At 42.8% G+C, this 12,099-nt stretch overlaps 1 protein-coding gene across 7 annotated transcripts in view; it reads left to right on the top strand.

Annotated features, from left to right (window-relative positions):
• The window catches only part of mast2 (microtubule associated serine/threonine kinase 2), a 349,172-nt gene that overhangs the window by 33,315 nt on the left and 303,758 nt on the right, over window positions 1-12,099 (top strand). For all 7 annotated transcript variants that reach the window (XM_033028662.1, XM_033028660.1, XM_033028659.1 and 4 more), the window contains exon 3: window positions 9,548-9,678. In XM_033028662.1, coding sequence (XP_032884553.1) covers window positions 9,548-9,678 — 131 coding nt within the window. The remainder of the gene's footprint in view (window positions 1-9,547; window positions 9,679-12,099) is intronic.

The raw sequence follows: 12,099 nt of genomic DNA, 5'->3' as shown, positions 1-12,099 counted from the left end.
TGGATAACCTCACATTTATCCACATTATACTGCATCTGCCAAACATTTGCCCACTCACCCAGCCTATCCAAGTCACCTTGCAGTCTCCTAGCATCATCCTCACAGCTAACACTGCCCCCCAGCTTAGTGTCATCCGCAAACTTGGAGATATTGCCTTCAATTCCCTCATCCAGATCATTAATATATATTGTAAATAGCTGGGGTCCCAGCACTGAGCCTTGCGGTACCCCACTAGTCACTGCCTGCCATTGTGAAAAGGACCCGTTTACTCCTACTCTTTGCTTCCTGTCTGCCAGCCAGTTCTCTATCCACATCAATACTGAACCCCCAATGCCGTGTGCTTTAAGTTTGTATACTAATCTCTTATGTGGGACCTTGTCGAACGCCTTCTGGAAGTCCAGATACACCACATCCACTGGTTCTCCCCTATCCACGCTACTAGTTACATCCTCGAAAAATTCTATAAGATTCGTCAGACATGATTTACCTTTTGTAAATCCATGCTGACTTTGTCCAATGATTTCACCACTTTCCAAATGTGCTGCTATCCCATCTTTAATAACTGACTCTAGCTAAAGTTAAAGAATTGTGTTTCTCACAACTGAACTGCAATGTTTTCAATAGCAGTTGGGTACTTTATATGAACAAAACATAAATACAAGTCTGAGTAGGTTTTCTATCACAGTTGATCTTCAATACTAGCTCTAACCCCATATCCCTTGATTCTTTTAATATCTAAAAAAACATCGATTTCTGTCTGGAATGTACTTCTTGACTGTGTCTTCTTAGCCCTCTCGAGCATTGATTTCTAAATACTCATTATCATCCGGGTGAGATCATTTCTCCTCGCCTCTGTTTTAAATAGGCCACTTCCAAGAAGCATTAGCACTTTCAACCATACAATCCCTTTAAGAATTCTGCATGTTTCTCTGAGATCACAACTTATTCTTCTAAGCTTAGTCTCTCATTTCAGCAATCAATCTAATGGTCTTGAATAGCACTCTTTAAAACACAGTCCTTGGTTTTATATATTTCACCCATGGTAAATATCACCACTCAATGAGCCCTGTCATGTCTCCTGAAACCTGTTTCTCAGGGATTATCTTTAATTTTTATGTTTTTGAGAATATAGACCAGGTCTGTGTGAGTCTTTTATGTCACAGGTCAATGTTCGCAATAATTAGTCTGCTGATTCTTTGCCGTATTGCATCTTGCGAGCATACACTTTGTTGGGTAAAGGGATCAGAACTATTCACAAAATTCCAGGCGTGATCTCACAATGATCCAATGTCATTGCAGTAAGTTGTCTTTTATTCCCCTCTTGTGATAAGCCATTTACTATTTTTTATCTTTTTTCTCTATCAGGGTGGATAAATTCTCATTTTTTTCACAATTAGCACCTTTGTCACTTCTTTCCTACATAGTTCCTTGGAGTCCATTTTCATCCTCACAAATGACGCAGATCTCCACCTGTGTATCATCAACAAACTTGGATAGGTTGCACATTCTCTTCTAATTTGAGTCATTGAGCAAGATAGTGATGAGGTACCTCTCCTGTTAATATCTCTTAATCTGAAAATTAGTAGTTTATTCGTACTGTTTTCCACCTATTGAACATTCCTCCAATAAATGCCACTGTCCTTAAGTAAGTAAGTTTATTGGCCAAGTATTCACATACAAGGAATTTGCCTTGCCTTGGTGACTAAAGAGATTCACTTTGCAATTTCCTGTCTTGAGGGTCTTATACTACCATGAATGGCTAAAGGAATTAGATCGATATTTTGGGGATTTCAAGAATGAGGAGTGATATTATTAAAAGATGTCAGGTTTTGAGGGGACGACAGGAAAGATATCAAAATATTTCCCCTCATGGAATCGAGAACAAGGTGACATTGTGATAATTTATGGTGACATTGGAAATGTTTTTCCTCTCAGGATGGAGAATCTCAGGAATCCTCCATTGCAGGATATTGTGGAGGCTATATCATTGGGGATATTCAACAAGAAAATAGACAGGCGGCACAGTGACGCGGAAGTGACTTTTATTCCAGTTTTTAATTATCGGTCACTATACATCCATGTCATCTTAATGACGATTAATTCGCCTACTTTGCTGTGAATACTCTGCATTTACATACAATACCTTTTTAAGTTTGGCTTTGCTTAGTTTTGTTTGTTATTCTCTTTTATGGCAGACTCTGTCCTTTTGAATATGCTCTTACATACCGCAAATACATTCCCTTTCATTCCCAACTTAAATGGCCTTTTGCAATATGGTTCCATGGTCAGTTAACTTGTCCCATCCCACCCAAACCACCCCCTCCCCAGGTACCTTTCCCTGCAACTACACAAGATGCAACACCTATCCCTATATCATCTCCCTCGACTCTGTCTCTGTCCTTTCAGGTTAGGCAGAGGTTCACTAGCACCTCCTCCAACCACATCTACTGTATCTGTTCCAGATGTGGATTCATATACATTGGCGAGACCAAACGTAGACTGGGCAATCTTTTTGCGGAACACCTTCGCTCAGTCCACCTGGAACTACCTGATCTCCCGTTTGCCAAATACTTTAATTTCCCCTTCCCATTCCCACATTGATCTTTCTATCCTCGGCCTCCTCCATTGTCAGTGAGGCTAATCGCAAATTGGAGGAACAGCATCTCATATTTTGCTTGGGCAGCTTACAACCCAATGGTATGCATATTGATTTCTCTAATTTCAAATAACCCCGGCATTCCCTCTCTCCCCCACCCAAGTCGCACCAGGTTCCCGTTCTCCCCTAGCAAATGGCTAACAATGGCCTGTTTCCTTTAGCAATGTTACTTTTTTGCATGTCTTTTATTCATTTGATCTATATCTATCTGCATCACTGTCTATTTCTTTCATTTAACTTTCCCCTGTCTAGCTTGAAGAACGGTCTCAACCCAAAACATCATCCATTCCTCCTCTCCAGCGATGCTGTCTATCATGCTGAGTTACTCCTTATTACTTTTTCCTTATCTCGTATCTATTAGTTAAGGGCTAGACTGGCTCCTTTAGCTGTGCAATTGGGAGTTCTCATTTGTCTGAATTTCATTCGCCCTTTTTTCTGACCCTCCAAAGTTGTTTTACTACTCTACCCAAGGGATGTGGCAACCACAGACATGATGGAATCCAGCTATTTTGCACTTTCACTATTGGTTATCATTGTCAGCCCTTCATAATCAAGTTCAATATTCTGAGTTGCAATTCAGGATTCAAACACTTTTGGTTGAATAAGTTAGTGATCTTCAAGAACTACTGCTTGCTGCAGTTGCAGCACAGAAATTGCAGTGCCATTCTTTCAAGAGCTTTATTTAGTTTCATTTATTTTATTTGGGTCACTTGAAGTAGCATTTGTTCCTTTACCACTGAATTGTTTAAGTTATGGGGCAACTGAAACTCACTTGTGGCACTGTTTCCTGCTTTGATTTTTAAATTCTTACTAGACCAAGTGCAGACCCGTTGGGTCGGTTCCTGCAACGCACGGTTGCAAGGGGAGGGGACGGCCTGACGTCATCGCGCAACGCCATGCGCTAGGCGTACGTACGCCGTCAAGATGCCGCGTGCGACGTCGAGACGCGGCGTACGCCCGTCGAGACGCTGCGTACGCCCTCAATGCGCGGGATTTTCGGATAGTGCAAGCCAGCGAGGACGGCGAAAAGCAGCAGGGGGAGCAGGCGATCTTTGATAGTTTCAAAATCACACCGTGTAAATAGGCTCCTTGCCGCTGGCTGAGTCTGTGCTGACTCCTGAGCATCCACATATATTAATCCTACTTTATTTTTCATATTCCCATTAACTACTCTCAGATCCTACCATTTCCCTGAACATTTGGGAGAATTTACGGAGCTACTTGGCCTTCGAAGCCTTGGCCTACTGCATGTGCCTTTAGGATGTGGGAGGAAACTGGAGCACCTATAGAAAGCCCACATGCCCAAGGGAGAGTTTGCAAACTTGACAGACAGTATTGGGAGGTTTCAGATCTCGGCTCTTTCAGCTGTACCACTATACTGCCCTCTATTCAATGATATTTAGTTATCCACATTGATCATAAAACATGTCAGCAATTTAAATCTTAAGAACCACATTTAATGTTGTTGTTTAGGATTAAACCAATGTGGGGGGTTTAGGCGTACAGCATTGTAATCTGTATAATTTTGTACAATATCACCATTTATGATGAATGGGAAATATCTTTATTAAATTTTTGAAACTCAAAGGTGCGCAGGGGAAAAGGAAAGATAGCATTTCACTCTCATCTCTAAAGTACCATGTGTTATTCAGCTGGGAGCATCAGATTCGACTTGCTGTTTATCCATTTCTAGTTCTCTGTTGGATCCTCTGAATAATTTGTCTGAAAAATCATTTCCTATCTTGCCAAGGGGATGCAATTTTCTGGTTTGATGAACTGAAAAACAAAATAATTTGTTTTGCAATGTGTATGTTTCTGCCCCTGGGTCTTTATTATTTTCCTTTTAAATCTGGTCTATCAGTTGCCTTTGCTGACTTCAGTGGTTATCTCTTTACACCAAAAATAATGATTTATTTATTTTCATGACAAATATAGGGGGAAAGAATTGTAGCGGCAGATTTTCATATCTTTCAGATGATTAGCAGCCTAGCCGCTATTTGGATGAGAATGGTTCTAAACGCATGGGAGCTCACTCACAGAGACCTTCAGAGCTTCTTCTCTGATATGACTTCAAAACACAGTCTTTTGATGAATAAATGCTTTATTGTTGATAGAAAACAGTAAGATACATCCAAGTTTCTTCCGACTCGTTACTGCAATCTTCTTCGAACTCCAGCTTATTACTTTAGACATTAGAAAACTCCTCATGTCTCCGTAACACTGGCAAGATCTGGCATGATCTCCTTTAGATCTCCCATGGACCCCGCATGGCCCACATGGTAGAAGGTTCAACCTTCCCCATGGGCTCTCCAAACTAATCTAAAAACTAAACTTCTGCGCAAGCATCTAAGCTCCAAACATGGCCAAAAAACAAGTCATTAAATTCCACCCACAATATAACGGGCAGTCTAAAATTTAAAGGCACTTGCCATCCTCAATGACATGCAAAACAGGCCAAATGGCCACTACAAGAATAGCAAGGAGGGTATTTCAATATTGGTGTGTAATTGTGTTGCATTAAAAAAATAAATAGAATTGGCACATTTCAATTTTGTTATGAGAGCATTTATTCTTTACGTAAATGGATTTTGCATCTTGATGGTCACTAAAGTGCCTAATAAAGCTGGTTCTGAAGCACCTTCCATGCTTCAATGGCAGGTTGACTTGCCTTGAAGATGATGTAAGCTTTTCATCAAATTCACTTGACGTTACTTCTGTTAATGGAAGACTTCTGCAAAAAAACACACACCCCTCAACATCAGAGGCACCACAGTGGAGAGCATAAAGTTCCTCGGAGTGCAAATTACAGTCCAGGAACAACACTGGGATTGTCAAACGGGCCCATCAGCGACTGCACTTCCTGAGGAAACTCAAACAGGCCTCACTCCCCACCAACATCCTCAGGACTTTCTATAGGGGCACGGTGGAGTCTGTACTCACGTACTGCATAAACACGTGGTACTCCAACTGCAACTGCTCAGACAGGAAGGCTCTGCAGAGGGTAGTGAGTGGAGCAGAGAGGATCATTGGCGTCTCCCTACCCTCGGTACAAGAACTGTTCCAGAGCCGCTGTCTGAAAAAAGCTCTGAGAATAGCTAAGGACAAACTGCACCCCCTCCACACACACCTGGATCTCCTGCCATCAGGCAAGAGATACCGTAGCATCAAAGCCCGGACTACAAGACTGCTAAACAGCTTCCTGCCACAGGCTGTGAGGCTGCTAAACAGTCACTCTGTACTCACAGTCACCTGATTCTGCAGCTTTGCACTGACATTTTAATAACTCTGGCACTGGCCACTCAAATCAGTTGCCCTGGACATTTTAATGACTGGTTTTACTGTATTTTAATGTTGCTGTTTTACCTGCTTTTAACTATTTATACTGTTTCATCAGGGACTGGATTGTTTTTATTGTTATGTGTGAAATGTTTTTAAGTTTCATGTGCGATGCTCCAGTATTCCCTGCGAAACGTCTTCTCATTTTGCACTGTACAACTGTTGCTTTGCAAGATGACAATAAAGGTTGATTGATTGATTGATTGATCGTCGGGGGGAGGAGCCATCTTGGGGAACGGCTGCTAACCAGCAGCCGTCCGTTTAATTCGCTTTTTTTTAAGGTTTTTAGTAAGTCGTGTGTTTCGTCCGTTGGAGAAAATTGACTTTTTAATGTGGGGGGTAGGGGGCAATTTTACTGCTAGGTCCCTACCTGGTCGGTGAGGCAGTTTTTTCTCCGGGCTGCCCGTCGACCCGTCCTCGCGGCCTACCAGTGGGCTTGGAGCGCTGTTTCCTGGCGGGGACCGCCCAGCACCTCGGCCTCGGTGGCAGCACAGCGCTGGAGCGCTATCGCGGAGCGGGCGATGCCTTGCCTGGGTCGCCGCGCTGGATCGACGCGCTGGAGCTCCGGTGAGCTGTGACCGCCGAGCTCAGCACCTCCGGGCTGCGGGTCTGCGGAGCGGAGCGGGCGGCGCCGACTTCAACATCGGGAGCCTGGGAGCTCCAAACCGGCGCGGCCTTGTCGGCTTCGGAAGCCGCGGTCTCCAGCTAGGAAGCGGCCATTCCAGGTGGCCCAGCTGCTGATAGGACTCTCCCGACGCCGGGGCAAGACCACCCGGTGAGAACGGCCAGGAACACCGGGCCTCCGTAGAGGCAATTGCGGTGGCCTCAATAGGCCTGACTTTGGGTGAACTTGGGGTTGGGGACTGGACATTGTGCCTTCCCCCACAGTGGTATCCATTGTGGGGGGATGATTTTTTTGTCTGTACGTAATCCTGTTAGTCTTTGTCCAAGATGGCTGTCGTGAAGGGAGAGTGGACGCTGGCGCGCTTTAGCTGCCGCTGCTCTCTCTTCACATTGTGTTTTTGATTTTTTGTTTTTGAACTGAATTCTGTTTTTAATTTGTGTTTCTGTGATGTCTTTTTTATTTATTTTATTCTGATTATATGTTTTTTATTCCTGTTAATCTATGTAAGGTATCCTTGAGATGTCTGAAAGGCGCCCAAAAATAAAATTTATTATTATTATTATTTTGTGGAAGAGGTGCCTCCAATTGCTCTGCAACTCAGAACTAAATCTTTTTGGTTCAAGATGGAACTGATAATTATTTATCCTTGGCATGATTAAATGATAGTGAAAATGTCAAAGTTCAGTTTTCTTTTTGGATTGTAGTAATAATTTTTATTGGTGTGTAAGCAGACATTTATTGTGTACTATACTAAGTGGGACCCGTTGGGTCCCAGCATCACACGGGAGGGCAGGTCCCCCAACGCAATATTCCACCTCTCCACCAATACCAATATTGGTGGAGGGGGGGGGGAGCTGGCGGCTCAGTCACTCAAGCCTGTTGTGCTGGCAGCTCACTCACTCACGGCTGGTGGGCTCGTAGTTGACTTGAAATTCTATTCCAAAGGCAAGGCAGCTTGCTTTAGCACTTTCAAAACCAAAGGCAAGGCAGCTTGCTTTAGCACTTTCAAAACCAAAAGCAAGGCAAGCTTGCTTTAGCACTTTCAAAACCAAAGGCAACACAGCTTTAGCACTTTCAAACCAAAACACACTTTTGCTTTTTCAAACTACATTTTCAAACCACATTAAGGGCATGACAGGTCAGTAAAACCACTCACAGTTTAGTAGACATGTGTTCAGTGTTATTCACAGCTCAGACTGAGAATTGCGACCTCTCGCTCCCCCATCTTGCAGAGAACTGAGGCATCTCCACACTTCCGGTTTTTATAGTCCCTCCGGAAGGGGCGTGGCCTTCAGGAGAGAGAATCTCAACATTTTTTAAACACTAATAATTTTTTTATTTTTCAACGATGGGAAAAATCCTCTTGTCCTGTGCAACGGAGGGGGACTTTGAGTAAGATTGCCAAAAATCTGGTTAGCACATAACAAAAGATTTTCACTATACCTCAGTACAAGTGACAATAAACAAAAGTAAACTCAAACTGTCAAAAGAATAATCAATAGCATTCTTTCGACTGCACAATTTTACCTTGTGTATCCTTTCCACTGTTGGGCATGTCTCTAGCCACGTTCTCAAAATTTATGTGGATCAACTGGCTGGTGTTTTCCTGAGCATTTTCAATCTCCCACAACAATGGTCCGAGGATCCCATACTGAATCCCAAGAAGAGGAAGGTGATGTGCCTCAGTGACTATTGACCAGTGGCATTTGGATTTGATTGTAGTTAAGTGTGTTTGACAGGGTTGGTTACGACATGGATGAACCCAACCTCAGAAATGACCTGAACTGACTTCAGTTCGCCTACAGCCACACAGATCGACAGCAGGTGTGATCTTGCTGGCTCTCCACTCTGTGCATGACCACTTGGAAATAGGAGCATGTGTGTCAGGCTGTTGTTCATCGATTACAGCTCAACACCAGTATCCCTTCCAAACTTTGTTTCAAATGCGGGAACTATGCACCTGGATCATATCGAACTTCCACAAGTGTATGCTGGAGAGCACACTGCATCATGGCCTGTTTCAGAAATTTGAATGCTCAAGAAAGGAGGAGACTGCAGAAAAATGTGCACCAATACTGATCTCCCCACCATCGGGAAAGGATCTATTGGAAGCACTGCCTCAAGAAGGCTGATAATATCAGAAAATTCACACACATTGGCTTGGCCATGCTCTCATTTTGTTGCTAACACAAAGAAGGTCGAGGACCCTGATAACCGTTGCCTCCAAGATCAAGAACAGCTTCTACCCATCAACCACCAGGTTCTCAAATGACCCTGCAAAACCCTAATCACAACCTTATCTCAGCACAGAATCATAACCGACTTTGCACTACTGTGGTTGTTCTGCATACTTTGGTTTGTGAAATTTCATGGTCTAGTTTACTTGGAATAACTGATAATTTATTGTATATTGTTGTTGTTGTTCTTTATGCCAGTAAAGCTGTTGTTCCATTTATCGTGTTGCATATGATAAATAAGCACGCTTTCTCTTGCCCTCTTTTTTCTTCCACCCTACCTCCATTTTCTCTTCTACATGTATCAAAAACTTTTACTCTTTTACATATGTCCAATTATAATCTTCCATCCAACTAGTTCATATCCTCTACCTCTTTAAACAAGACACAAATGTTAAGTTAAACGATGAAATAAATGTGTTCTTAGCAAAGCAAAGAAACCTATAATATGAGGTAAAGAAATTGGAAAATGTTGACATCAGCCACAATTGTATGGAATTGTCTGTAATGCAAAAATGCGAATATCTGAGTCAGCAGAAAAGTAGAGGCCACACAAAGTGCGTCATTCACGACAAGGCTTTGTCTCTTTTAAACAATTACATACCCAGCAAAGCACTGTGGAAAAAATCAAATATATTTACCTCCTTAGATTTGTAGTACTCTGAATTAAGTTTTCTGGCTTTTTTTTTTGAACAGGTAAACATTTGCTGACAGTTTCCAGTGGGTATGGACCATCAACGGGTCGTTTGTCTGCAGAATCCTCCAATTTGGTGCGAATGCGGAATCAGGCATTTGGGCAGTCAGCCCCTTCTCTAACTGCTGGCATGGTAAGTCCACACCACTTTTGAGGGCATCATTGAAAAATAAGTTCTGTGCTAGGTAAATTTCGATTTTTTCAAAATTAAAAATGCATTTCTTTCAACCTTATTTCTGTAAGCATGAGTAATTTAAAAAAAAGGTGATTTTAAAAGTAAAATAAATTTGAATGAGCAATGAATTAATAAGTTTATTGGCCAAGTACTCACATACAAGGAATTTGCCTTGGTGCTCCGCCCGCAAGTGACAACATGACATACAGTGACAGTTAAGAATGACACATAAAACATTAACAATAAAACATTATTGATTAAACATGTGAATTAAATAAAATACCAGAGTAAAAGGAGGCTACAGATTTTTGGTTATTGAGTAGAGCTACTACTCGTGGAAAAAAGCAGTTTTTGTGTCTATGTGGCAGCTTTGACAGTCTCGAGTTACCTTCCAGAGGGAAGTGATTCAAAGAGTATGTGGCCAGGGTGTGAGGGGTCAGAGATGATCTTACCCGCTCGCTTCCTGGCCCTTGCAGTGTACAGTTCGTCAATGGAGAGAAGGTTGCAGTAAATAACCTTCTCAGCTGATCAGACAATTCGCTGCAGCCTCCGAATGTCGTGCTTGGTGGCCGAGCTAAACCAGCCCATAATGAGAAGGTGAGGACTGACTCTATGATGGCCGTATAGAATTGGATCATAATTGCCTGTGGCATGGAGATAAAAGTGCTGGAGAAACTGAGCCGGTGCCACAGCATCTATGGAGCAAAGGAAATAGGCAACGTTTCTGGCCGAAACCCTTCTTCAGACTGATGTCAGGGGACTTCCTCACTGACAGACCCCAGTCAGTGCGGGTTGGAAACAACACCTCCAACATCATCTCTCTGAGCACCGGTTCCCCTCAGGGCTGCGTCCCGAGTCCACTGCTGTTTACCCTGATGACCCACGAATGTTGTGCCAGGTTTAGTACAAACCACATCATGAAGATCAGATGACACAACAGCGGTGGGCCTTATCCAGGACGACAATGAACCAGGGAGGAGGTGAGACAACTGGTGGACTGGTGCAACACGAACAATCTGATCCTGAATGTTGACAAAACAAAAGACGTCATCGTTGACTTACAATACAATACAATACAATTTATTTGTTGTCATTTGAACCCAGAGGTTCAAACAAAATTTGGTTTCAGCAGTCATACAAACAAGAAGAACCAAGACACAACACAATTTACACGAACATCCATCACAGTGAATCTCCTCCTCACTGTGATGGAAGGCAAAGTCTTATCTCAGGAGAAACCGGCACAGTCGCACTCCACTACACATTAATGACATCGATGTGGAGTTGGTCAGTAGCACTAAGTCCCTGGGGGTGCAGATCACGAACAGTCTGACTTGGTCACAAAACATCGCATCACTAGTTAAGAGAGCGCAGCTGCGTTTTCACTTTCTGCGCTGGATGAGAAGAGCTCACCTCCCCCATCCCGTCCTCACCACTTTCTACAGGGGCACCATAGAGAGCATTTTGACCAGTTGCATCTCTGTATGGTTTGGGGACTGCAAAGCCTCCGACTGGAAGTCCGTGCAGAGAGTGGTGAGGACGGCTGAAAAAAATCATCGGGACTTCTCTTCCTTCAATCCGGGACATTGCATGCAAACATTGCTTGTCCACGGCCAACGGCATAATAAAAGACCCCTCACATCTCCATCATGGACTTCACTCTGCTGCCCTTGGGCAAAAGGTATCGCAGTATAAGGAGCAGAACGACCAGGTTTTGCAACAGCTTCTTCCCCCGAGCCATCAGACTCTTGAATTCCATATAATGTGCTGCCACTATTATCTATTTTATCTTTTTATCTATTTAATCCTTTTTGTTATTTTATGTTGCACAGTGAGCCAGATGCAACAAATTTCCGTTCAGACTTGCATTTGTTGGTGTATTTTTGAATGACAATAAAGTCTTTGGGAAAAAAAAAAGTACATCCTCTGTTGTGCTTTTTTGACTGTGGAGTCTGGTGCCCCCCCCCCCCCCCCCCCCCCCCCCCATGTACGGTCCTTGGAGATTATGGTTCCTAGGAGCTTAAAAGATTCCACAATTGTTTTTCGAACTGGCAGAAGAATTTAAACAGTATTTCAAAAGAAATATCCAGAATGGTTTCTTCATTGTCGTATACCAAGAACATTTAAATATATATTTTATGCATACAGCAAGACTATCCCCATACAAATAGAACTTATATTTTTGCAGTCCAAAATCAAGAACAAGTGCTAAACTGTCTTCGAGAAAAGTTTTTAAAGATGGTAAGCAAAATGAAATGAACTTGCCACTGAATGAATGGGCACTAAGGAAAGCTGTATTGTCCTTGAACCTATTTCTTTGCTTTCCTGACCAACTTGCTGATCTGGCCAGGAACTGATATTTAATAGAAATTGAAATCA

Source organism: Amblyraja radiata, chromosome 10, assembly GCF_010909765.2.
Source record: "Amblyraja radiata isolate CabotCenter1 chromosome 10, sAmbRad1.1.pri, whole genome shotgun sequence".
Classification (NCBI taxonomy): Eukaryota; Metazoa; Chordata; class Chondrichthyes; order Rajiformes; family Rajidae; genus Amblyraja; species Amblyraja radiata.
Note: the sequence above shows the minus strand (reverse complement) of the source record. Positions and strands in the feature narration are given on the sequence as shown.